We start from the raw sequence: 25,350 nt of genomic DNA, 5'->3' as shown, positions 1-25,350 counted from the left end.
CAGGTAGGATGATCCATCAATGCGCGGTATGGGGCTCATAACGGTGTTTCACAGGTAGGATGATCCATCAATGCGCGATAGGGGGCTCATCACGGTGTTTCACAGGTAGGATGATCCATCAATGCGTGGTATGGGGCTCATCATGGTGTTTCACAGGTAGGATGATCCTACCTCATGATCCTATCCTCATGACTTCTACTACAGTTTGAGGTTTGACGTCGATCAATGAAGTGGTTTAAGAGATATAAATGTTTTCATTATTTGTGTTTCATTAACGATATCTGCCAAACCACGTGACCTATCGCAAATTCCAAAAGGAAATTTTAGTAGACTGATATGCTGAACAGATCTGTTAAGTTACCCCTCGATTGGATCACAAATGAGGGAGGAGCTAGGTTTTAAAGGTTTGTGCTTAAAAACGTCATAACTCTAAACCATGTGATGCATGACGTCATGCTAGCTGACTTTTTTGTTCGTCATGGGTAGGCGATTCTGCCTGCAAAGTTTGGCCTCGATCTGTTCAGGCGTTTTGGAGAAAATTGGATTTTAGTGTTTTTCACTCAAAACAATATGGCGGCCGAACCACGTGACATGTGACGTCATAATTACCATTAAAATATTTTGCAGACCGAGTCGCTCCTATGTTGAAAATTTGCTTTCAATCGGTCTAATTATTGCGAGAAAATGATTTTGAAAGGAAAACAGAAAAAAAAATTGCCCAAGAAATTCCCCAAAAAAAATTCCTCGATCCGGAATAATATCCTGAGCTTCACCAAAAAGTAAAAAATTCTTCCTTATACCAAGGGCAATAATCCCACTAACTTTCATCCAAATCCGTTCAGATCTTTTCCAGATGTCTTGTTCACAAACACACGAACACACATACGCACACACACACGGACGGACATGATCGAATGCATTACTCCCGAGAAATACACCATGGCCCCCAGGTTGGGAAACACGGTTCTAGAGAGTTCTACATGTTCATAAATGTTCTTGCACCAGGGTGAGGTTTCACAACCATCACAATATTATTTTACTCTTCTCTCCGCATGCGTGGTCCGTAAAAATTCACAGTCAAAGTCCTGTTATACGACAGGTTTGTTTACTGATTCATCTTCCGATTCCTGTTTAAAATATACTAGTAACATCTAAGCCCATCACCACACCCACTTTCTGCCGGTACACCATGGGCCTCCATGCTGCCATCTCCCAGACAGCACGATGCGCAGCCCATTCCGATGTCCTTGAGATGCCGATCAACCTACTGCAACCACGAGGCATGTGGTCGGCCCTCGGGCTCAAACATCGCATTGACAACATGTGGAAACATTAATATCACTACCAAGGTAAGTGAATCTCAAAGTGATCTCAACATCCTCGCCACAGAGAGATACAGACCAGATAGTAGCATCGACGATGTCACTGAAAGCCTGGATCTTCGTATAGACCCTGCAGTTCCATAATCGCAGTAGCCCCGACTCTTTAATCATCCTTGAAGGACCGACCGCATAAGGATGTCCAGAGTCTGCAGAAAGATGACTGGATCATCTGCGCAATAAAGGTCAGAGATCTTTACATTTTCAAACGATGCAGCACAGCTATATCTCTCCGACATGCTCCCAATAATCCAGTCGATTCAAGCGCTGAAGGTGTGGTGGCCAGAACACACCCCTAACGAGCTCATGTAACAAATGACAACCAGACTGAACAGTTTACATTTTTGAATCCCATTGATGAGATCCGGATGCACATCAGGTCAAAGCAAAATCTAATTGGCTTGGTCACGGCACCTACCCAAAGAATCCATCAAGTTTTGTCACAATCCATCCACAACTTTTTGAAAATACACCTCTATACATCATTTTTGGCCCCATTTGTTCCCTCTCAATGGTGACAAATCACCTGTTTCCAATATGCTGGCACTCATTTTGTCAGGCATCTTGGAAAGATGACAGGTTGAATAAACCCACCTGATGTTATTTAACAGCACGGCAGGGGCTCAAACTAAGAACCCTAAGACCCTAAGACCCTAAACCCTAAGATCTTAAACCAGCCAAATTAACCGCTAAGTAACAGCAGGCTTCTCTCAAAAGTTAAGAATCACTTTTAAAAACGAGAAAACATCTGAAAATGTAAAGCCCATCCGCATGCACTTTACATTTGGTTTTCTTCTTATTCGTCTTCCGTGTGCGAAACATGATGAAAATATCTTACAAAAATACCAAAAAATTGAAAATTTTGAGCAACCTCCACCTTTTGACGACAAAGGCTTCAGCAACCCAATATGCAAACCATGCTCAAATTTCACGTCAATTGGATGAAAATTGATGATTTTATGCAACCTTGAACGTTTGTTCTCAAAATATAAAAAAATATAAAACAATGGGCTTCCAGCTTTTGATTGGTGAACCAATGCAGTGATCCAGTATGGATATTTTTTTAAATTTCAGGTCAATTGGATGAAAGTTGACGATCTTACGTGACATTTACCTTTGACCTTTTCACCAAATTATTAATTTGTCTTCTCAATATTCTCACAATAAAGTTATGTTGAAAACTTGATGACAAAGCTCAAATGGTACAAAAAAAAGTTAGTGGACAGACACAGACAAACCTCATTGATGAGCAAGGACATGGACCACAAGATGGCATCAAAGAAGCTGGCACATAATCTCGTCACACCATCTCACTTAGACGCACGGCTTAAATCCGCCAATGGCAGTCCCGAAACCAGGACCCTGGTGACGAAGGGAAGGAAAGGAAGGAGCTGCAGTTGAGAGGGGGCTGGTGATGTGAGTGGTACGGAAAAAGTTATTTAAGTATTGGTGATGAAGCTCGATATGAGGCGCGTGTAAATTGCAGACCCACGACCCCCATCCCCCCTCCATCCCACAGTGGACACTCTGAGGCGGTTCGTGAATCGGGAGAACCGTGTCCCTGAGTGTCGATGGGAGATTCTATGACGAGGTGGCTGATAATTTGAGCGGGAGAGAGAGCATAATCAAGGAGCAGAGATGAAGCCCGATACGAGGTGTGTGTGTGTGTGTGTGGATTGCAGCCCCCCTAACCCCCCCAAAAAAACACATGGCACATTAATCCTAAAATGAAAATGAAATAAAAGAGATAACGGTGAAGGCCAGAAAACAAGCAGATTAAATGAGGAGGATGGGAGGCACGCGCTCGCCAGGTATGGACAGAGGAGAGGTGGAAAAGTGGCCACAATGGCACGGGGAGGGACTGCGCAATGAAACTGGTTTGGAATGCAGAGCGTCACTGGGGACCTCGCGGCGAAGGCGTGGTGAGACAGAGGTGAAGGAGACAAAGTACCACCCTAAAAGGGAGGGGAAACAAATGAGAACAGTAAATGATAACACACGGGAGGACAGAAGGAACAGGGAGGTGTAGGAGTAAAAGGATGATGATGCACAGCAAAGACTGGAATAAAAGCTGGCAAACAAAATAGTGGAGATGAGATTGCAACATTTGGGGAAAGACCACAACTCTACGAGAAAACAACCAACAGACAAAAATGCTGTTTTGGCGACACCCAAGTACACAACAAGGAATGTGGAGTAATCCACTAACCCATCCGCTAAAGTCTCTACATTACAGTTCCAGAAAACTCATGGAAACATGATCCAAAAGCAACCACTGAAAACAATGAAGTAATCATTGGCGGAGAAATGGCGGTGCACATCGACGAAGTGGCCTCTCTGGGTCCGGAAGAAACGGTGCTGAATGTTGTCTCTCGGTCAAATGTTTTTTCAAGATATAAGTGCATCAGGAACACCCATGCACGTGTCTAGGACCGCCAGATCTTGTTGGAAATCAGAAAACGATGCTCGTCTTACCAGCTAACTATTCTGACGGCGGAGCTGCGTAGCCTTGGCTTGCTACGTGAACCAGGCCCCGAGACCGCGGCGCCGCCGGTCGCAGCGGCCTGAATGAGAAGGTGCCGCAAGCGGTGCGAGCGAAAAGGGAAGTGCGGCAAGCGAGCTGGAATCCATGCTCGGCTAAAGGCTAACTCCAACAGACCGGCTCTCCCGTCCATTCTACTCTCCAATGTTCGTTCCTTGGATAACAAACTGGACTACCTCAGATTACAACGAACTACCCAGCGTGAGATGAAGGACTGCTGCGTTTTAATTCTTACAGAAACTTGGGTCCATGACAACATTCCTGATACGGCCATTCAATTGAATGGGCTAACCTCCTTAAGTGCGGACAGGGAAGTTTCAATGTCCGGTAAGACCCGTGGAGGTGGTTTGTGTGTTTATATCAACAAAGATTGGTGCGAAAACGCTATGAAACTGCTCATCTCGAGCTACTGCTCATCGCTGGTGGAGTTCTGACGGTGAAGTGTCGGCCCGACTATCTGCCAATGGAATTTACCACCATTGTCACAATGGCTGTGTATATCCCTCCCAGCACCAACGCTAAGGAGGCACTGTGTATATCCCTCCCAGCACCAACGCTAAGGAGGCACTGTGTGTACTCCATGGAGCCATCAGCGAACTGCAGACTGCACACCCCGACTGGTTTTTTATTGCCGCTGGGGATTTTAACCACGCAAATCTCAAGTCGGTTCTCCCTAAATTCCATCAATTTGTTAATTTTGCAACTCAAGGGGTGAACACATTGCACCGAGTTTACACGAACATTGGCTATGCACACAAAGCTGTACCCCGTCCCACCTTGGCTACTCAGACCACATCTCTGTTATGCTAATCCCAGTGTACGGACCGTTGCTTAAACTTGCCAAGCCGGTTCTGTAACAGATCAGAGTGTGGCCAGTAGGAGCTACCTAAGCATTACAGGACTGTTTCGACCACACATATTGGAATATGTTCAATGAGGCTGCTACCTATGGTCATCTCACTAACTTGGAGGAGTATGCAGCATCTGTGACTGGTTGCATCAGTAAGTACATTGATGACGTGACTGTCTCCAAGTCCATCATTACACGAGCCAACCAGAGGCCATGGATGATTACAGAGGTCCGTGCGCTGCTGAAAACCCGTGATGCTGCCTTCAAATCGGGTGACAAGGCAGCCCTCAGAACAGCGAGGGCCAACCTGTCCCGTGCCATTGGCGAGAAAATCGCACGGAAATATGTATGCACGGAAAATCCATGGCTATATCCCGAGACATCAGAGGCATGCGGCGCATGTGGTTGGTCATTCAGGCCATTACTGATTACAAGACCACACCACATGCCTGCGATAGTGATGCCTCCCTCCCGGATGTGCTGAATGACTTCTATGCATGGTTTGATGCCTTGAACGACATGCCCGCAAGGAGGACCACCCCTCCTCCCGATGATCAGGTACTCTGTCTGTCCACAGCTGACGTTAGGAAAACCCTATCTCGAGTCAATCCATGCAAGGCTGCTGGACCTGACAGTATACCTGGTTGTGTGCTCAGGGAATGTGCAGAGCAGCTAGCAGACGTCCTCACAGACATCTTCAACATCTCACTGAGCCAGGCGGTTGTCCCTGCATGCTTTAAGGCGACCACCATCATACCAGTGCCAAAGAAGTCAACAGTGTCCTGCCTTAATGACTATCGCCCTGTGACACTCACATCAATAATTATTATAAAGTGCCTCGAGAGGCTCGTCATGGGCCATATGAAAACCAGACTCCCCAACTCACTAGACCCCCTCCAGTTTGCATGTCGTCCTAACCAGTCTACTGAGGATGCCATATCGTCCGTCTTTCATCTGGCCCTGTCTCACCCGGAAAACAAAAGCACGAATGTAAGAATGCTGTTTATTGATTTCAGTTCAGCATTTAATACAGTTATCCGCCAGAAGTTGATAGGGAAGTTGGGCCTGTTGGGCTTGAATACCTCCCTCTGTAATTGGATCCTGGACTTCCTGACCGAGAGACCTCAGGCAGTCCAGATCGGAAATAACATCTCCGGCATCACCACACTGAGCACCGGTGCCCCCCTTCCACCACCGCCCCCTCCCCCCAGGGCTGTGCTCAGTCCACTGCTGTTCACATTGCTTGTAATGACTCTTCTGCCAAGGACAGTTCAAATCATATCATGAAGTTTACTGACGACACGACAGTGGTGGGTCTCATCAGCAACAATGATGAGTCAGCATACAGAGAGGAGGTGGAGCGGCTAGCCAGTCTGGTGTAGTAACAATAATCTGTCTCTTAATGTGGATAAAACAAAAGAGATGACTGTGGATTTCAGGAAGGCCTGTGCAGACCACACCCCACGATATATCAACGGTTCCACCGTGGAGACAGTTAGGAGCACCAAGTTTCTTGGTGTGCACTTCACAAATGACCTAAAATGGTCCTTCAACACCATAGAGGGGTCAATATATGGTTGAACCCCAAAAAATTGATACAAAAGGTTTTTCAATGGATTCTGGTACCATGGGGCATGCTAAATAACATACTAAAAATCTAGTAACATCTGACTTCCGGAAAGGGGTCATTTTCAAGATGGCGTCCAAGATGGCCACCGGGAGCTTAAAATGGCCATATCTCAATTATTATTCAACCTAGAAAGGTGGTTTTGGTGTCTAACCCAAGATTTTAGGGCCCAAGGAATCCAATTGAATCAATAAAATTACCATCAGTTAATTATTTATTGACAAGTCCAAGATGGCATCCCAAGGTGACATCCTGATCCACTAAAATGGCTCTGTCGAATAGTAGTCAACCTAGAGAGATTTTTTCAGTGTGTATACCTAGGTTTAAGGCACCCAGGAAATCATCAAAATTAATTAAATGAGCACAAAGTAATCAGGTAATCCAGTAAGCCAGGTTTACCAGCCCATTAGGCATTTGTTGTCTTATACAGTTAGTCGCTATTCATCGTCATCCTCCGACTCACCAGCTAATGAACCAAGTGTGTGTTTCAGATTGGAGATAAGAATGTAATGTGTCAACACCACTGCCACCTGTGACTCCAGTCCACAGTATTCAGTGATCATTACAGACAAAGGTTTTTACAAAGCTTGAGAGGTTATGGCAAGGGACAGACTATTTTATATTGGGGAGGGGGGGGGGATCGCATAAACAAAATCCATATTATCAGCCTTCAAAATGATGTTCAGATGAAACTTAAGGCAATCTGTCACAAATTTCTGGAGTCTCCTGGATACCGAAAAGTATAGAGGGGTCAATATATGGTTGAACCCCCCAAAAATTGATACAAAAGGTTTTTCAATGGATTCTGGTACCATTGGGCATGCCAAAGAAGAATCTGACAATCCACATAACAAGTTTCTTCCAGAGGAGTCGGAGGATGACGATGAATAGCGACTAACTGTAAAAGACAACAAATGCCTAATGGGCTGGTAAACCTGGCTTACTGGATTACCTGATTACTTTGTGCTTATTTAAGTAATTTTTATGATTTCCTGGGTGCCTTAAACCTAGGTATACACACTGAAAAAATCTCTCTAGGTTGACTACTATTCGACAGAGCCATTTTAGTGGATCAGGATGTCACCTGGGGATGCCATCTTGGACTTGTCAATAAATAATTAACTGATGGTAATTTTATTGATTCAATTGGATTCCTTGGGCCCTAAAACCCAGGGTTAGACACCAAAACCACCTTTCTAGGTTGAATAATAATTGAGATATGGCCATTTTAAGCTCCCGGCGGCCATCTTGGACGCCATCTTGAAAATGACCCCTTTCCGGAAGTCAGATGTTACTAGATTTTTAGTATGTTATTTAGCATGCCCAATGGTACCAGAATCCATTGAAAAACCTTTTGTATCAATTTTTTTGGGGTTAGGTGAGTTTTTTTCGTATATTGACCCTACTACCACTTCCCTAGCCAAGAGAGCACAGCAGCATCTCCATTTCCTGCGACACATGAGGAAGGCAAGCCTTTCCCCCTCCAGCCTCACCTTATTCTACAGGGGTACCATTGAGAGCGTAATGACCAGCTGTATCACTGTCTGGTACGGGAATGGCTATGTCTCGGACCACCAGACTCTGCAGCAGATAGTGAAGACAGCTGAAAACATCATTGGGGTCTCTCTCCCCTCCATGCAGGATATCTATTACAAACGCTGCACACGCAAGGCCGCCAGATTAGCTGACGACCATTTCCACCCGCCCTATGGACTTTTTGCCCTCCTGCCGTCTGGGAAAAGGTAACGCAGCATCCGAGCCAGATCTGCCAGACTCTGTAACAGCTTCTTCCCCCAGGCTGTCAGGCTCTTTAACACCATTTTACCTTCCACCACCCACTTTAATTTAACTAATAGGGTCTAAACGCCCTCGCTCCTCCCCTTCTCCCCCCCTCACTTGCACTGCAGGTATCATATACTGCCATACATAATATGTTGCGACATAAATGTTTTACTTATTAGATGTAACCTACAGTCAACTGTTCAACTCCATACATTTTTGTTAAAATTTTTATTTTTATGTTGTCTTGGATATACTCATATTGCCATGGATATTCATCGTGTATTTACTGTATACTATCCTGTGTATTTATAGTATTGTTCTGTGTATTTATGGTATTGCGTTACACTTGTCATGTCCAATTGCGCTATGTGTAGCCTTGCTTCAATGTTTATATTGCACCAAGGCCCAGGAGGAACGTAATTTCGTTCCATTTTATACTGTATTGTGTATGGATGGGATGACAATACAGTTTATTGAATTGAGTTGAATTGAATTGAATTGTAGTCCCTGGATGAGATACAACCAAATTATCCCATCGAGCATAAAAAACAAAGCATTGTGACCGGATATCGAACTTGGGTACAAAAAAGAAAAGAGCGCACTGATATTTGAGGTGTCAGGACCCAGCCAAATTGGCCTCAACAGCACAGGACTCAAGAAAATGATGAAATACCAAGATCGCAAAAATGAAGAGAAAGAAGAAGAGCGCTGAAATTGTACCAGTAATTATAATCGGATTACCGTCGTCCATAATTTACCCTATTTACGCATTCGCGTAATTACGCATTTTACGGACAAATAAATCCACAACACCCTCCATTTTTGTAATGGTGCAACCCTAACTTTGAATCAGGTAAAGGGTAAAGCGTAAATGATGTTAACTTCACAGACATCTGGGTGAGGTGAGAGAAATAGTAATTAGACAAAAAGTGAATCCGGATGTGAAGGAGTTTGTAAACATCAACATGACACATTTACATGAAGCACGGAGTTTAAACTGTAAAACGCGGTTCTGAAAGTTGCTTTTCCTGATCTCATGAGTTCGTTGTGTTATAATTTATAGACAATACAAACAAATGGAGCATGGAAACGGTTTTTTGTGGGGTAATTTGGCGCCACATCCCCTCCTCCTCGTCCCTCCCCTCTCCTCCTCCTCCTCCTCCACCCTCTCCTCCTCCTCCTCCTCCACCCTCTCCTCCTCCTCTCCTCTTCTCCTCATCCCTCCTCTCCTCCTCATCCCCACCTCTCCTCCTCATCCCCCTGCCCCTCCTCCTCCTCATCCTCCTCCTTCCCCTCTTCCTCCTCATCCTCCTCCTCCCCCACCCCCATCACTACGCCACTGCTCGTGCGTTTCAGCAATAATGTGTAATTTGTTCAGGATGCCGGCGATAGCTTGCCTACTTTTCGTGAAGGACACCGTGGGATCTTTAACGTTCACCAACTAATGCTAGCACAGAGGACATCCGGCTTTACGTCCGTCCGAGGGAAGAAGATGAACACCTTGATTAATCACCTGCCTGCGAAACACTTGGACGGTAGTTCATACCTGGGTCGGGATTCGAAACCAGCCGTCCAGGGTTGAACCTGAAACACATTTTGAAGATCGTTCTCCCGAATGAGTTCAGTTCAGACTCCGATTGAACTTTCTGAGCTTGAACATCGATCGGAGAAATCCGTGGATCGGGATTCGGGAATGATGTTTGTTTTGATAAATAATAACGAGATGAGAACGAGTTTGTTTATTAAACGGGATAATCAGAGATAACGGGTTTAAAATAAACGTTATCATCACATAAAAGGGTTTAAACCGGTTATTGTTTCACAAGAAAATTAACTTAAGGTGAAAAAACAAGTTGAAAATCTAGTTGTTGTTATTAATACAATCACGTGACCTGCTGTGAAACTCGAATGCGTGGGTGATCCCGCCCTCGTTCTACGAGGATGCGTCATCACGTTGTTCATACGTCATTGAACGAGGCTCCTCCCCTATGAGCTCAGTCAGCGCCAGCGGAAGTGTTTGTGCGTCTCTCAAGCTTCATCACCAGGAGAGGTAACGTGTCCGTACTCGAATCCGGGTTAAGGAGTTATCAACTTATTAATGAGAAATGTTGTACAATGATCGTGTGTGTTTCACTCTGGGAATGAAGGAGTGTGGAGAGTGCGATCGGGAAGATCCGTGTGGTTCGGCAGGATGACGTCAGTTTTAGGGCCTCAGAGGAACCACAGAGTTCCAGGTTCATTAGTTTCACCACCGAAGGTCGATGTTTGTCTCCATCTTGTTGATGTTTTGTTTTCATGTCTCCATCTATTTGTGAACAAGATGTCTGAAAAAGTTGTGGACGGATTCGGACGAAGCATGGTGGAGACGCTGGTGTGGGACACGGGCGATTTTATTGTATACCAAGTCGAGTCTCATGTAAGAGCTAACATATGGAACATATAATAAAGGGAGTGGGAGTGGGAGGGGGTGAGAGGGAAGTACAACAACAGTGGAAAACAGGGATATTGGGAGATCTGTGGAAGAGAGAGCACTGGGCCGGGGAACATGGGATAAACAAGATGGACGCTACAGGGATTTCAGGAAAGAAAACAGGGAATTTGAAGGAGGTGGGAAGGGGTAGGTTAACGGGGGTAGAAAAGATCAAGGTTTTGGATGGGGATATTTTGGATGATAAGAGATGGTGGTGAACACCTCTTTTGCAGACCTGGAGGGAGGAGTGGAACTAGTTATACTAGTTATGCTAGTTATACACCAAAATAAACAACAAAAACGACCGGGGAAGACTTATCTTTGAGAAAGGTGGCAGAGGTGAAAATCGCACATCCACAGCTCAGAGACCGGAACCAGGTGCACCTTTATAGTGATTATACCAGGTGTACCTTTACAACTTCGTTTTACTAGAACTCCCATTGAGTGATTGATCAGATGGTTCACTCATGAAATCTCATTATAATCTCTGTTTCTGTGTTTGTCGATACAAGCACATTGTCATGAGACACCCGGCACTCTGTTGTGTTACCTGTTTGTGATGATCGAGTGCACCTTCTGATGATCTTCTTATCCAGTTTGTCATTTCATTTAATACCCTAAATGATTATTCCGAATGTTAATACTCGGAGATTGTTCTTTATGTGAATACTCAAGGAAAATCCCGTCAAATGATGGATTCACCAACTCAACACAACACACGGGATTACAATAGATACAAAGTTATCGATTACATCCAATGAATGATTTACAACAAATAATGCAGTTCAATAAATGAGACATTACCTGGGGAGGATTAGTGGTGAGAGGAGAAACTTGTCAAAACATTCCATATTGGAATGAGAGCAATGTAGCTTCAACATGCCTCCCCGAACAGGAGGGTAAGGTGAACCTGGGCATACCAACCCCCTCACCCCCACCAACTGGAGAGTAAGGTGATCTTGGGCATACCAACCCCCTCACCCCCACCAACAGGAGCGTAAGGTGATCTTGGGCATACGAACCCCCTAACCCCCACCAACAGGAGAGTAAGATGATCTTGGGCATACCAACCCCCTAAGCCCCACCAACAGGAGCGTAAGGTGATCTTGGGCATACCAACCCCCTCACCCCTACCAACAGGATGGTAAAGCCATCTAACTCATCCAGACACACATACAAACTTGCACCTGCACACACGGAGGTGGACACTGCCAGATCTCCGTTGCACCTCTTGAAACCCATCCATGTTTCAACTGTGGATGCAGCAGCCAACGACACACACACACACACACACACACACACACACACACACACACACACACACACACACACACACACACACACACACACACACACACACACACACATTGTTATATTCCATAAGTAGCCAAAGGCGGATGGTTGCATCATTGCTGGGAGTGTGGCCGTGCCATTAATGCAGTGCCCCCTGTTTATACCACCTTGTTTCGCATTTTGCCGACATCAGAAGGATGACAGGCTGAATCAACCCACCTGATGTTATTTAAAAGCACGACTCGGGCACAAACAAATTACAGCAACCATATTACAACATACAACAGCCATATTACAACATACAGCAACTATATTACAACATACAGCAACTATATTACAGCATACAACAACTATATTACAACATACAACAACTATATTACAACAAACAGCAAACGTATTACAACATAAAAAAACACATTACAACATGCAGCAACCTTATTACAACACACAACAACTATATTACAACACACAACAACTATATTACAACACACAACAACCATATTACAACATGCAGCAACCATATTACAACATGCAGCAACCATATTACAACATGCAGCAACCATATTACAACATGCAGCAACCATATTACAACATGCAGCAACCATATTACAACATGCAGCAACCATATTACAACATGCAGCAACCATATTACAACATGCAGCAACCATATTACAACATGCAGCAACCATATTACAACATGCAGCAACCATATTACAACATGCAGCAACCATATTACAACATGCAGCAACCATATTACAACATGCAGCAACCATATTACAACATGCAGCAACCATATTACAACATGCAGCAACCATATTACAACATGCAGCAACCATATTACAACATGCAGCAACCATATTACAACATGCAGCAACCATATTACAACATGCAACAACCATATTACAACATGCAGCAGCCATATTACAACATGCAGCAGCCATATTACAACATGCAGCAACCATATTACAACATGCAGGAACCATATTACAACATACAGCAACCATATTACAACATACATCAACATATTACAACATACAGCAACCATATTACATCATACAACAACCATATTACAACATACATAATCATATTACAGCATACAACAACCATATTGCAACATACAACAACCATATCGCAACATACAACAACCATATTACAACATACAACAACCATATTACAACATACAACAACCATATTACAACATACAACAACCATATTACAACAGACAACAACCATATTACAACATACAACAACCGTATTACAACATACAACAACCGTATTACAACATACAACAACCATATTACAGCATACAACAACCATATTACAACATACAACAACCATATTACAACATACCACAACTATATTACAACATACAACAACCATATTACAACATACCACAACTATATTACAACATACAACAACCATATTACAACATACCATAACTATATTACAACATAAAACAACCATATTACAACATACAACAACCATATCACAACATACAACAACTATATCACAACATACAACAACCATATTACAACATACAACAACCATATTACAACATACAACAACCATATCACAACATACAACAACCATATCACAACATACAACAACCATATCACAACATACAACAACCATATTACAACATACAACAACCATATTACAACATACAACAACCATATTACAACATACAACAACCATATTACAACATACAACAACCATATTGCAACATACAACAACCATATGACAACATACAACAACCATATTACAACATGAAACAACCATATTACAACATACGACAACCATATTACAGCAAACGACAACCATATTACAACATACGACCCTCCAGATATGCACCTCTTTCCATTTTCTTTCTTGCACCAGACCTGCACCTCCTCAGCACCCATCCCAACGAAGTAGTCCTCTTTACCCCTCACCTGAGCGACTGATCTATCTTCGTTTTCTTTATCTCCCCTTCCTCGTGATGAGTCTGATTTGTGCCCTTGTGTTGTGAATATAGGTAAGGAGTATCAACGATGTAGATCAGGACAACTCTGCTCTTTGTCCCTGTGCTTTGTCCATTTTTATGCCTCCGTCGACGAAGTCTTGTCTTGTCCGTCTGGTATTATGTTTTCAGGTTGTCCGTCTGGCTGTCCGTCTAGCTGTCCGTCCATCTGTCCGTGATAGGTTTTCATTACCGCGATAATTTGTGATCGGCTGAAGGGATCTTAGTCAAACTTGGTGCAGGTATGTATAAGGTATCGATGAACTGATTAGATTTTGGCGCAACGAGGTCAAAGGCAAGAGGTCATGTTAGGTTAAAAAATATGTTGCTGCGATAACTTGTGAACCATTGATGGGATTCTGACCAAAGTTGGTACAAGTATGTGTTATGATGCAAAGATTAACTTATTTGATTTTTGGGGTCAAGAGGTCAAAGGTCAAAGTCTGTAATAGATTTATCACTTGAGAACTGCTGAAGGGATCTAATTAAAACTTGGTACAGGTATGTATCATGATGTAAAGAGCAACTGATTATATTTTGGGGTCAAGAGTTCAAAGGTCAAATGCCAGATGTCCCTTGACATAAAAAATTATTCGACCAGGCTAACTTCTCAACCACTCATGGGATTTTCAACAAATTTCGTATAATTATAGTACGATGCAAAGATAAAATGGTTTGATTTTGGGGTCAAGAGGTCAAAGATCAGAGGTCATGTTAAGTTACAATTATTTCATGACCGCGATAACTTTAGAACGGCTTAAGGGATCCATGTCAAACTTGGTACAGGTATGTATAATGATGCAAAGATGAACTGATTGGATTATAGCATCAAGAGGTCAAAGGTCTGATGTCATGTCAGGTAAAAATGTGATAACTTGAGAATAGCTGAAGGGATTTAAATCAAACTTTGTGCATGTATGTATAATGGTGTAATATTTTGGGCGGACGCATATCGGTTGACGTCGTGTTGTGAAAGTGTCTTTCTAGTAATCTAGTTAATCCCTTATGCATTATTGATCCCTTGTCCATTTTGATTCTGCTTGGTCCATTGAATGGCTTTTGTTCGTGATATCCTCCCCCCTTGTCCCCTCTTCCTTATAAATTAAGTGCTTCATTGTTGATTCTTCTCCCGATCTGTCTGTGCCTGTCCTTTCTTCTGTTGGTCTAGCACAGTCCGCCTGTGGTGTTCATCTCGGAGGTTTTCTTCCACAACTAATTAATTGGCTCCAGTCCATGTCCGATGTGCACTGGCAGTTTTTGCAAAGCTGCATCTCATGAAGATTTAAAAGATAAGAGCAGTGCATATCGAGGGTGCGAGACCCCGTTGGAAAATGACGTGACCCAAATGTAAACATTAATTGGACTGAGGACCCCAGGGAACCTGGTAGATTGATTGGCACTGCTCAGGTCATGTAGTTATCCATGCCTGATTGACTCAGGCCCAGTAGGCCGGGGGGGTGGGGGGGGGGGGGGAGGAACCGAGGCTTCCCCTTTTAGCAAGCCCCGGAATTTGTGGCTGCAACAATATAAATGTATACAGTCACGTGAAAAAGTAAGTACACCCCATGTGAAGTTTTGACTTTTTCAACATATTTCAACATACAGCTATTTGATCTTCATTTCAACAATATTGATAGATAAAGGTGATATAATACAACGAATATCATGAAACATTTACATTTTGTAGTCCATTGTATAATTTAAGTAAACATAAATGCAAATTTCGCATGTGGAAAAAGTAAGTACACCCCTACATTTATCACTACTTCAAATGCCTAAAATTAGAATCAGGTGCACCAGCTCAGGTGCAAATGATTAGAACATTGTCAGAGGGGATCTTGGAGGAACATGTCTTATTTAAACCTCAGACATTTAGTTTGGTTTGCTCTTTGTTGTTGAAGTGTGTGGTGTCACCATGCCAAGATCAAAAGAGCTCTTTGAGGCCTTCAGAAAGAAGGTTAGAGATGCCTAATTGCCTACGAGTCTGGGAAGCGATTTAAAAATATCTCCAAACAATTTGAAATCAATCATTCGACTGTCCGGAAGATCATCTAGAAGTGGAGAAGATTCCAAACAACTGCCAACTTGTTCAGGCCAGGCTGCCCCAGCAAGTTCAGCCCGAGAGCAGACCGCAAGATGCTGAAAGAAGTCTCGAAGAACCCCAGAATGTCATCACGGGACATACAGGTAGCTCTTGCCACTGTTGATGTCAAAGTGCACGAGTCTACCATTAGAAAGAGGCTGCACACATTTGATCTACATGGGAGGTGTGCCAGGAGGAAACCTTTGCTGTCCAGAAAGAACATCAGGGCAAGACTAAAGTTTGCCAATGAACACCGAGGCAAAGACCAGCACTTCTGGAACAATAATCTCTGGACAGATGAGTCAAAGTTCGAGCTATTTGGCCACAGTACCAGAAGACATGTTTGGTGATAACCAAAGACAGCATTTGACCACAAGAACCTGATACCAACTGTAAAGCATGGTGGTAGAAATATTATGGTTTGGGGCAGCTTTGCTGCATCAGGGCCTGGGCAGCTCACCATCATATAATCCACGATGAATTCTTCATTGTACCAGAGGGTGCTTGAGGATAATGTGAGGCCATCTGTCGGAAAGCTGAAGTGCAACCGAAGGTGGACCTTGCAACATGACAATGACCCTAAACATACCAGTCAATCCACCAAGGAATGGCTGAAAAGAAGGAAATGGAGGGTTCTGGAATGGCCAAGTCAAAGCCCGGATCGAAATCCCATCGAGATGTTGTGGGGGGATTTGAAACGAGCTGTGCATACAAGAAACCCCTCAAACATCGCACAGCTGAAATAATTCTGCATGGAGGAGTGGGCAAAAATTTCTCCCATTCGATGTCAGAGACTGGTAGACAGTTATAAGAAACGCCTACTTGAGGTTGTTTCTGCCAAAGGGGGCAATACCACCTATTAAAGCCAAGGGTGTTCTTACTTTTTCCACATGCGAAATTTGCATTTATGTTTATTTAAATTATACAATGGACTACAAAATGTAAATGTTTCATGATATTTGTTATATTATATTATATCACCTTTATCTATCAATATTGTTGAAATGAAGATCAAATAGCTCTGTATGTTGAAATATGTTGAAAAAGTCAAAACTTTACGTCGGGTGTACTTACTTTTTCACGTGACTGTATACTTGCTCTTTATTTACTTTACGATTTTCTAATTATCAATCTCCATTTGCAGGTTTCAATTCAACCCTGTGTCACGCTCTTCTCTCACCCCAAGGAAATGGCTTCTTCTTCCTCTTCTTCTTCTTCTTCTTCTGATATTGGAGTTATTTTGAATGAACTCACATGCCCAGTGTGCTCTGAACTCTACAAGGAGCCCACTGCTTTGCCATGTGGCCACTCATTTTGTCGTGTGTGTATAGAGAAATCCTGGGAGAACAGGGAAGAAGACACAGGTTATGTTTGTCTAAATTGCCGTGAGATTTTTGCACAAAAACCAAAGCTCAAGAAGAATGTGATCGTTGCCAACTTGGTAGAAAATATGAAGTTGAAAGAGGGAAAGGTTTGGTTGGAGGTGGAGGTCCAAGATACAGAACATGGTGATGTGAATGTTAAGGAAGCAATGAAATCAGGGGGCAGTGAGAGTTTCTGTGAGCTTTGTAATGGCGAGGCAGCCAAGAGGTGTGTACCTTGTGACATCCTCTGCTGTGAGAAACACCTGAAGCCTCATCAACAGAAAGGGCACAAACTGGTGGATCCGGGAGTGAAGATTGAGGAACTAAGATGCATTGAACACGGAAAACCAATCCTACTCTATTGTAAGGATGATGAGAGCTTGATGTGCGTCACGTGCACAGGTGGAGAACATCAGGACCACAAAATTGTTGGTGTGGAGATTGCTCATGCTGAACTAAAGGTGAGTAAATCGGTGAAAATGGTTATTGTTAGTATTATATCCATATTATTTTTGGTTATTTCTCTGAAATAAGCTCATATATAATAGGTCCCAATGTCTGGCCATCTGTCCATATATACGTGTCCGTCCATCCGTTAACATTTGACAAAAACATCTTATTCTCACAAACTACCTGACCAATTATGGAATCAAATTTGGAATAATTCATCAGGCAAGTAATGTCTCATGGGGTTGTGTTCCTCATCCAAATCCACCCCCTACAAGAGGCTGAAAAGAGGGTTTTTTTGCCTCAGTTGAACACGAGGTTATGGAGGTCTTGTTGCTGATCAGATTTCTCTCTTCTATGTAATTGCCATCGCCAGGGGAGAGGGTATTGCATTTGAGTCTGTCTGTTTGGTTGTTTGTCTGCACAGAATAAGTGTTTTTTTCTGCAACTGTTCCTCCGATTGACAGGAAATTTTCACTGTAGGTGCACATCCTCCTGTAGAATTTTTCATTGATAATTATGATGTCTTATCCAGGAGTGAAGATGGAAGAAATGTCTGGGTATGGGTGAAGGTCAAGTGGTACGGGCACCATCTTGGGAAAAACCGAAACGCTTTGCACCTCTATATCTCCGAAAGCGCTGCGTAGAAAAAATTGAGATATTTGTCATTTTAAAGAACTCTCCATGGGGAATAAAATATGTTAATGATGATGCCAGTTGTCATATGTGCCTCCATTATGATGTCATAATTCGACAAGTACAAAACTTTATCCGATCAAGATGAAATTTCTTGAGCATCATCTAGGGATAAATTGGTGGAGAAAAAAAATTATTACATCATAGGTCACATGGTTTGGCCGCCATATTTGTTTGAACACAAAGCCTTATAAACCACTACAATCCCTTTTTCACCGAAACAGGCAAACAGATTGAGGCAAAACATGACATGAATGATAGTATACCCATGACAAACAAAACGTTATGTGACCATGACGTCATAGATCACATGGTTTGGCGGCTATGATTTTTTGAAGAATATAACTGTAAAAAGCCACTCCTCCAGAATGGCTGAACAGATTGAACGGAAACTTCAAACATATATTCCCTTGCGTATACCCTGCTGCCCTTGAATAATTCATACGTCACATGGTTTGGTGGCCATATTTGATTGAACAAAGATCTTTTAAAAGTTCTATCTCTAAAACCGCTTCATTGATTGATGTGAAACTTCAAAATAATGACGTAGTCGCAAAGCAGAACACATGTTTAAAATTTCAATATGATTGGTCTTACTGTCTGGCAGCCAGAAGTTATTGTTTGAAGAAGAAAAAGCACCACTTTGTTATCTTTTCCAGCCATGTGAGCTTTTAATATATCTATTAATTATGTACTGTTTGAAGTCAGTGGCATCCTGTCTATTAATTATGTAATATCGGAATGTACCTTTCGACACTTTGGACTGCTGAGACCCATTGGACCTTTGAAGAAGCTTTAAGACCCCATCAAGACCACCAATACCCCAATATACCCTGAAGCTCCTCAAATACCATGAAGAAACAGAGGACCCCAAGGACCCAAAAGACCCCGAGGAACGAAAAATACCCTGAAGACTCCGAAGATCCAAAAGACCCCAATGACCCAAAAGACCCCAAGGTCCCAAAAGAGCCATAGGACCCTGATGACCCAAAAGACTCCATGGATCCGAAAGACCCTTGGAACTCCAATGACCCCGAGGACAGCCTCATTAAAAAATATATATTCAAAATACAATACTGAATTCAGTTTTATAAAGAGGATGTCATGTGTCACGCATGTCTGATGAAAGTGTGGTTGTACGAAATAATGAAAGAATGTACAAAAACACCCCACAAAATACACCTCACAAACACATCTTGGCGAGGGTCTGCGAACTCTGATTGCTCTTTGTTGTTTTAATGTCGCCTTTTTCAACTTCCATATGTGGAGTGGGGCATGGGGATATAACCGTCAGTCCCCCACGGGCCTAGTTTTATATGACGAAGGCTCGTGTAGAGTTCTGAATATTTTTAACTTTCCGATTGACAATTATCCATTTCTGTACAGCTTGTTACGTCATCGTAGCAGAATATTCCTCATAAACGTGAGATTTCTGGGAATGAGTTTATCATCAGAATTATTTATCATGTGCTGTTGTTGATCATTCACCTGTACAAGACGTGAGGGGAAATGAATAAGTTTTTTTCAGGTGACCATCTGTTAAAAGGTGAAATTGTTGATTTCTTGATGTGACAAGGGTTCTGAGTTCACCAAAATAAGTTTGTTTTGGAATAAGGAAGAATGTTTATGGCCTGAGCTACTTACACTCCTCTGACTTAAACCCTAATGAAGATTAAATAAAGATTCATCATCACAGAATTTTCACATAAAAAGGAGTGTTTAAATAAAGCAGAGAGATGTCGGTGTCGTTTCCTGCACCCCAACTATAAAACTTACTGAACTAACTATCTTTGGAATATTTCAAATCGGTACAAATCAACTTTTCCTGATCGCCAGCTCCCTGAACGGATCACAAATTAACGCTCTGACTTAGAGGGCACTGAATCAGTGACACACCTGCACCCCCAGCAAATGGTATAACCTGCAGAAATGTGCTCCATAAGAAAAAAGAAGAAGAAGAATTCATTTTGAATAACCTTATACACTCTATACCTTTCATGGTCTTTCCGCTATATTACAAGACCCTGTGTATCATATCTTGGACAAACCACGAAGGTTTAAACCCATTTAACAGGTGATCCATCTGTCATCCAGACCTCAATTGAGGGGATCTTCATTTTCTAACCAATCTGAAAAATCCCTTGGATTAAATTCGTATTTATATATCAAATCAGCGTATAATATAAAAATCCCATTAAAACCACATCCTGAAAACAGTTCAATCCCAGAGAAAACTTTCTAAATGGTTCGATCTTTGTTGTTGGACATTTTAGGTTTTCAAACATTTTCCAGCAATTTAAATTACAAAATATATCGATCTTTACCTTCACACCAACATGTCACGATGACGTCATGTAATGTCAATGAAGCTACCCCTGATATAATTATATAATTATTGAAATGTAGAGTGATGTAATCATGACTGCTTCAGTGCTTCACCACACATCGACCTTCAAGACAGCTGAGACAGTTTTAGTGGTTAATGTCGTCCTGGGACTTTTTCTCGTACAGCTCTGGAGTTAAAGAGAAGAGAATATTTATAAATTTTAATAACACTCCCATCACATTGACTGTGCTTCTTCTCACAAATGTATACTCCGTATACATAATTATAACCCCATCATATCGCATACCAATCCTCTTGGCAAATGGAAAGGCAAGAAAACATTTTCAATCTACAGGTTCGGGGGTTCAGGGTGGGGCGAAGACCCCAATTCTCTCTGTAAATGTGTATAGTACAGCACCACCTGGTGTTAGCCCGTATTACAAATCATCTTGTATCTTCTAAATTCCTTCCACACAAGGTGCGGTTACCTCTGCTAGTATTTATCTAATTTTGTGCAGGATGTTCCTTTTTAATCCACCACAGGTTCACGATTCTTCATTCTGTTTCTTTATTCTGTGCAGGATGTTTTGGCTGCAAAGTATCCTCATGTGTCACAGTCAATGCAGAGCGTTGCATCCCAACTACGGCAGGTTCAGAAGGAGGAAGAGAAAACAGAGGTGGGAATCATCAAGGAATGGGTGTTCTTGGAAACTTGGAAAGGGTCATGTCCCCCACCTGGTTCCCCATTTAAAAAAGGAATGCACTCAAGGGAGGTGCTCACTCACACCTTTATTTCTCTTCGAATAAGTCATCGTTGTTTTGTGAAGGAATGTACGATGATAATCTTTTTTAGAAGTGAACTAACGAACTGCAAAAAAAAAAAAAAAAAATGCAGCAAGGGAACAATTAATTAGTAAACGAATTATACAAATAAACAAACAAACAATCCGACAATGGTATGTACACATGTAGGCATGTTTGTGTATGTGTGTGTCAGAGTGAACGACTTGCCCAATGTGTTCCTGTCGCAAGTTTTGTCGTTTTTGGGGTACCATGGGCAGAAAATGTGCAAAATAATTCCTCCATTCCCACAAATCTCCCTCCTCCCCTCCCATCCTTCCCTTTCACGTGGCACCCTGAGGATGAGGAGACAACACCTAATTTGGGTGTATGTTATTATTTATTTGGCTTTGTGGGCACCTTTGTAAATATAATCACTTCTGTCTTTTAAAAAAAAACCAGGTCCTGTAACAATACCAAATGTGAATAACAAATAATAACCGAAATAAAAAAATTGTTGGATGTCTGTCTGTCTGTCTGTCTGTGTGTGTTCGTGTTTCTTTGCAAAGACAGCTGTGCCGCCAACCAACAAATTTGGCACACAGACAAAGTCCGACCTGTGGATTGTCCTCATTTTATTTTCATGCACCACCTTCGCCTTTAAAGACATCCAAGACCCTTTTTACATGCTTGCGAGATTAGATCCCAAAGACCCTGAAATACCCTTAAGAATACTTTTACTTTTGAGACCTTTTCAACACTTTTAGATTCCTTCACCCTTTCAACCTTTTATACCCTTTCGACCTCAAGCACCTGTAGACCTTTACTAAGTCACTTGGACTTCAACACCATTTGGACCCCTTACACCCTTCAGACAGATTAGACATATTGGACCCTTGACCATTTATAGCTTTAGACCACTTGGACCTTTTTAGGCCCTTTTTGCATGCTTGAGAGATTAGACCCTTTTGACCCTTTAGACACTAACTATGATTGGAATATACCCTTTTGACCATCTAGAATCTTGAAAGCACACACCACATAAACATCTGTTGACTTCTTGAAAAACAGACGATACTTTTCCAGTGAGTAATTTGCAAACTCGACCCACCCAGAGGGAGGGTACTCTGCTATATCTAATATATAAAGAAAGTTTGTTTATTTGTTTGTTTATGGATTCGGACCTTGTTGGAATCAGTGCGACCAAACTTTATATGGCCTCCTCTTTCATTCAGAGAAGGTCGAGGGCTATGTTTGGATAAATAATTGACCCCCGATAATTGACCTACAGGCGTCAATTGGATCTTGTGCTTATACACTGCCTGGGATTTTCTCCCTGGAGTGATCAAGTCATTTGTATTGTGAAGATCGTATGTTGAAGTTGCAGTGAATTGTTGTTGACAACACAAATTTAAGTATGAGAGTATTTCATTGAATTTCTTCGTGCAACACCAGTTACTTCAGCTTGCACTAAAATAACAAACACAAATTCATTATATATATATATATATATATATATATATATATATATATATATATATATATATATATATATTGTTGCGAATATGGAATTTGGCCTCCATATCCGCTTGTAAATATTCCCCTATTTTCTCCAATACTCCCCAACTTTCCCCAGTCCCCCATTCCCTAGTCCCATTGCATGTAAATAACAATCAGTAGAGCCGACCTTCCCCTTATTCCCCCATTAAATGTCGTGCCCAGGTCCACCGCACCACACGTAGACAACTTTCGGACATCTTCCTAGTTATTCTTAATCTATGTCAGTTAAGGCCTCGTTTCCATTAATTATGACTCTTCGTTGCACCAGAATGTGATTATATGGCACCAGTAGTGAGTTTAGGACCTTCCCATACCTCCTCCCATCTTCTTCCCCAAACAACAACAACAACAACAACTACAGCTACAACAACAACAACAACAACAACAACTACAGCTACAACAACAACAACAACAACTACAGCAACAACAACAACAACTACAGCTACAACAACAACAACAACAACTACAGCTACAACAACAACTACAACAACGGCGCGCGCGGGGAGTGTGCGTCCTCCCTCCGGCTCGGTTAGCCGCCATTATCCATGCGCCCCACGGGGTTACCACGAAGGGGCTGGCTGTCAGCTCCTCGTCAAGGGCGGAGCCTGGTAAACCCCCCCCCCGCACCCAATAAGAAGGGCGGACCGATTCCATCTGGGCGGAGCTAACGAGCCGAGGGCGTGTCACTCCCCGCCGGATATACGCAGCCGCTTGCCGGACGTGACGTCAGATGCGCCCCCAGCTTGAGACGACAAGACGCCACCTCGAGCGCTGAGAGACCTCCTGCATCTTTTGGGCCGCGCCATCCTGTCCCTGAGCACAAGGTGCACCTTGTGCTGGCCATCGAATACCCGCTTTCCTTGCCATCAATCCCCGTGTGAGTCAGTTTTTGTCCTGTTTCTCTGTGGTCTGTCGGGAATAATATAAGGTTGTGTCTAAGTGCCTGTCTTCCTATGATGTACCTCTTGTAGTTGTAATCTAACCTTCCGCCTTAATATAACCTCCTCCGGAGGTCTTGAGAACTGAACCCCTGGTGTCGTATTGTGTCATTATAACCCAGCCGGGTGTCTTCTCTTTCCTATTGAGCCAGCGTAGCGCGGCTTCGTCGACGTTCGAGTACAATCGGGTAATTTGTGCGGACACGACGGCCATTCCGCTCGGCCCACCTTAACATCAAAGTCGTGTCTGTAACAATTGGTGTCGAGGAGTTGGATTCGGACCCGGGACTAAATTAGTTAGGCCCAAATTTTGGGAGGGAAAATCGATTCGGAGCGCGTACTGCGCTCGACGAAATTATAACGAAAAAAAAAATTGGATTTGTTTTACGAAACTCGAATTTTGCAAGTCGCGCTATGGCGGATCAAGACGGCTGGGGTCCGGTAGGGGAGAGTGAAGCAGGGTCGGTCCAGGACCAAATTGAGGGACATGAGGGACAGGAGGAGAGCGAAGCAGTGAGGGCGGCAGGGTCGCAAAATAGCGTTGTCACGCACGAGGTGGCCACGGCGTCCACGCCCGCGGCAGCGCCCCTGGTGGATTCGAACCTTTTCCTCCTGCAAATGAGGGCCCTTATGGAACAAATGGTGGGAATGAGGGCTGATAGTGAGCGGTTGGGAAACCAAATGGGGGTAATGAGGGACGAAGCGAGGGGTACTGGTGAGAAGGTAGACAAAAATTTTGAGGGGTTAGACAATGGGATAAAAGAGGTGAGAAATGGGTTAATGGGGGTAGAAAACAGAATGGCCGCTCAAGAGAATCAAATGGAAGGGATGCAAAAGGGGTTAGAGGGGGTAGAAAATAGAATGGCTGCCCAGGAGAATCAGATAGAGGGAGTGAAAAATGGGTTAGAGGGGTTAGAAAACAGTATGGAAGGCAAATTGAGGGACATGAGGGACCAAGCGGAAAGGGAAGTTAACCAAATGGGGCAGCAGATAGAGGGGGTCAGAATGGGGGTAGAAACCAAACTGGATGCTCACAGGGAGGAAATGGAGCAGATGAGGGTGGCATCTGGGCAGGAGATGCAAGTGATGGGAGAGGAGATCAGAAGAGGAGTGAGTGAGGAGGTCGGAGGAGTGCGCGAGGAGGTGAGGCACTGTAAGGAGCACATGGAGAAGGAGGTGAGAAAGGGGACTGTAAAGTTACAAGGGGGCATCGA

General features: G+C 43.0%; 1 protein-coding gene across 3 annotated transcripts in view; it reads left to right on the top strand.

Moving 5' to 3' along the window:
- The window catches only part of LOC137417894 (E3 ubiquitin/ISG15 ligase TRIM25-like), a 97,166-nt gene that overhangs the window by 1,010 nt on the left and 70,806 nt on the right, over positions 1-25,350 (top strand). For 2 of the 3 annotated variants that reach the window (XM_068103836.2, XM_068103842.2), the window contains exons 2-3: positions 17,170-17,850; positions 21,440-21,535. In XM_068103836.2, coding sequence (XP_067959937.2) covers positions 17,170-17,850; positions 21,440-21,535 — 777 coding nt within the window. Of the gene's footprint in view, positions 1-9,766; positions 10,231-17,169; positions 17,851-21,439; positions 21,536-25,350 lie in introns of those variants that run through there. The other variant, XM_068103851.2, reaches the window with a different exon arrangement.

This window comes from Myxine glutinosa, chromosome 1 (assembly GCF_964187855.1).
Source record: "Myxine glutinosa chromosome 1, kmMyxGlut1.1, whole genome shotgun sequence".
NCBI classification, from domain to species: Eukaryota; Metazoa; Chordata; class Myxini; order Myxiniformes; family Myxinidae; genus Myxine; species Myxine glutinosa.
Note: the sequence above shows the minus strand (reverse complement) of the source record. Positions and strands in the feature narration are given on the sequence as shown.